Source organism: Zea mays, chromosome 9 (assembly GCF_902167145.1).
Source record: "Zea mays cultivar B73 chromosome 9, Zm-B73-REFERENCE-NAM-5.0, whole genome shotgun sequence".
Taxonomy (NCBI): Eukaryota; Viridiplantae; Streptophyta; class Magnoliopsida; order Poales; family Poaceae; genus Zea; species Zea mays.
This window is the reverse complement of record NC_050104.1, coordinates 158,647,465-158,650,740: the sequence shown is the minus strand read 5'-3', so window position 1 is coordinate 158,650,740 and position 3,276 is coordinate 158,647,465. Positions and strand designations below refer to the sequence as shown.

Below are 3,276 nucleotides of genomic sequence, written 5' to 3'. Positions count from 1 at the left end.
CCATTTTTGCAAAACATTTCTTTAAAGTATACAATTGCAATATGTACGAGAAAATTTGCCTAAATGTGTCCCTCTTGGATTACATATTGAACATGTGAACAAATTGTTAGTAATATCCACAAATTCTAAAACATATAGCTCTTAAGTTTGAACAGAGCAAAACAAACAAAGTAATACAAGAACAAAAATTGATACACCTCTAAATCCTGTAATGGTTTACAAAGGATTATTAAGCAAAAACAGCAAAATCAGTGTGAAAAAAATGGTATTTATAGGGGGTGAGTAAAGGCTGTGTTCCAAATTTCCCCAAAAAAGCGTTTTTGGTGGAGTGGCTTCGTACTACTGTAGTCTGTAGGGGTGACATAGACCATTAATGATGTTCATGATCACCATAGCTATTTGATCTTCTCCTATGTGCAAACTGCAAAGTACATGCATCAGAGCATCTTCCAGAGAGCATGGCTAACTCTACTCCCTTGGTCTCATCTCAAAGATGGCAAGCTCATGGTTCAATTATGTCCTCTTTGTTCACTTTTCCAAGAATTCTTGGCAGCTTCAGCAGATGGACCGCCAGAATCTCCACCTTTATCTTTGGGTTTTGAGAAGAATGGATCCCACTCGTGAGGTCCAATTGTCCGCTGTCCGTCTTCTAACAGACTATACTTCCAGCTATTCTCCTCAACAAAACCTTTGTCTTCCTGTCCTGCGATGATATCTCTTCTCAGCTTTGTCACTTTGTTGATGATCGCCTCTATGGAAACATCGAATGCATCTTTCAAGGTCTCTAGTTTCGATCTTGGATCAGCGTATATCACCTTTGGTATTAGGTTGATGACATCTTCTCTCATTTGCTTGACCACATCTGGGTGGACACTCTTCAGCCTCTCCTCAATGCTGGCATTTCTAGATCGGATGTCATCTTCAGGGATGAACAGAGAGTACCTTGTATAGTTCTTTGGAAGATGCCATGTATACTGGACGTACGCTGAACCGGGATGGAAGAAAACAGGTATGCAGCCAGCCAACATGGAGTCGAAGGCAGATCTTCTCGTGTAGGAGTCGCCCTGGGGCTGCAGGCAGAACAAAGAACTCTGGAACATCTTCATGACCGTGCTCGGGGAGTGGCACTTGCTCTCCCCAAGGTCACACTCCAACAACTTACAAACGCTCGAGACCCTGCACTGATCTATGAGCTGCCCTCTGATGGACATGGGATCGCCAGGACGTGGAGCGCCTGCGAACGAGAAGAGCCACGGGCGTTCCAGGCTCCTCATTCTATCCTGCCAAAGGAAAACTTCGGCGTCCTTGCCTGGGTGGAAGTACGTAGGATATGGTATCCCAAAATCATTCGAGTTCCACGGGCTCGACTCCACCACGAGCATCGACATGTTCCTTGCAGCCGGCAGGAAAAGCAGCTTGCTGCCCCAGTCCGACTCTTCCTCCGTCAGCCTTCGGAAGTCCCAAGTGATCCTCCCCGCGACGAGGAAATGGTCCCGCCCACCCATCACGCTCCACTCGGGCTTCTTCATCAGCCACTCCACCAAATCAAGCGACGCGGCATCCCTCGTCGTGATGTTATAGCCCCAGAGGTACCTCGCCACGTCAAACCCGGCATAGAACGGCACGAACACGGCCGCGGCAACGGACGAGTCCTCGGTCAGGCACTCGTACTGCTTCATCCTGTTGCCGAAGACGACGTCCACGGAGAACTGGTTGGTGCCGTACCATCCGGTTTCGGAGAACACGCCCTCGTCGTTGCCCAGCGGCGGGCCGAGGCCGTCGTTGGTGATGAACCTGCACATGTTGGTCCAGACGCTGAGCTTCTCGCACTCCCGGAGCATGTCCTCGTTGAACCGCGGCGGCAGGTGGTGCACGTAGATGTACCGGCCGCCGCAGGGGTCGCTCTTGTTCTCCGCCGTCCTGAGCGCCCGCTCGAACGGGTACGACGCCGGCGCCACCTCCCGGCGGACTCCGGCGGCGCGCTCGTCCTCCGGCTCCTCTGCGCGGGGAAGGTCGACGCGGGACGCGCCGGCGCCGGCGCCGTCCTGTTCGGGAACGCGGGTGTGGGCGCGCGCAATGCGGGCCTCGGCGGCGGGCTCGTCGGAGAGGACGGCGAAGTGGAAGTAGAAGATGAGGACCCAGAACATGGCGCAGAGCGTGGCGAGGAAACAGAGGCGCGCCGGCGCCGGCTTCCCGCCGCCCTTGTCCGTGTCGTCGTGGTGGGACGGTAGCACCGGTCGCCGCCTCATGGGAGACCTCCGCGCGTCTCCCCCTCGCGCCAGCCAGGCAACGCCGCACCGACACGGCAACAAGGCGACGAAACAACGGCGGGGGGGTCGGGACGGGGGCGCTGGCGACGCGGAAACCGGATCGGCGGATCGCGCGAGACCGGGGCAGGTGGGGTTCGGGTGGGGGTGGGGGTGGAGTGGAACGGAGGGGAAAAGGGAGGTTTTGGTTAGGCTTGCGCTCCGGACGACGGACTGGCGGAGGGAGGGCTATTAGCGCGGGCGGCGTCCGGCCGGCGTGGGATTTGTTTGTATCGTTTTCTAGGATTTGGAGGCGGGGACGGGGGCCAGACCCAGACGTGGCGGACGGCCGTGTTCGCTATTCGCTTGCGCGGCGGGACGTGGGAGCAGTAGTGGCGTGCGCGTAGCCGCGGCCGCCTTTGCATGTCGCGGTGGCCGCTGGAGATGACGGAAGGAAGCAACGAATCTGTGCGCCGGGACCCCCGGGCGCGGCGTGACGGGTCGTGACTACCCGGGCGAGTCCGGTCACCGGCGTGAGCCGTTGCCGGTGGTCTACAGCTGTGGCACGCAGATCGTGTCTTCTTGCTGCTGAGACCTGTGCCACCGGAAACTGACGCCCGCCCTTTCGAAACAGGGGACAGGAACTTTTTTTTTTGTTGTGGCGACAACAGACTGAAGAACATTTCGAAGCCAGACATTTGCAAATTCCAGTTGACCTAGAAATTTATTGTAAATAATAAGGGCACTAAAATGTCACGGCACGAATCATTTTTAGGCGTTAGCCGACCTACATCCTGTCCTGTACTTTGGCATACTACGATGTACGACTGTGAGGATTACAAAAAAACAACTGGCCGCTCAATCGTTGCCGATGGGCTTACGCCTGTTGACTCTGTTGAGGAGGTCGTCAAACCAGCTGCGGGGCAAAAACGGCGAGCCGGTCACACACACACACACACACGGATCCAAAGGACAGACAGGTTCGCGAAAGGCACGCGGCGGCAGGGCAGGCGACCGACACGCCAAAGCC

The 3,276-nt window shown here is 55.6% G+C and overlaps 1 protein-coding gene across 1 annotated transcript; it reads right to left on the bottom strand.

Annotated features, from left to right (window-relative positions):
* Positions 1-95: 95 nt before the first annotated feature.
* LOC103639558 (xyloglucan galactosyltransferase KATAMARI1 homolog) lies at positions 96-2,541 on the bottom strand. The gene has a single exon (XM_008662293.4). It carries the CDS (start codon positions 2,247-2,249, stop codon positions 510-512), a length of 1,740 nt encoding a protein of 579 aa, XP_008660515.1. The 5' UTR covers positions 2,250-2,541; the 3' UTR covers positions 96-509.
* Between the last annotated feature and the right edge of the window lie 735 nt (positions 2,542-3,276).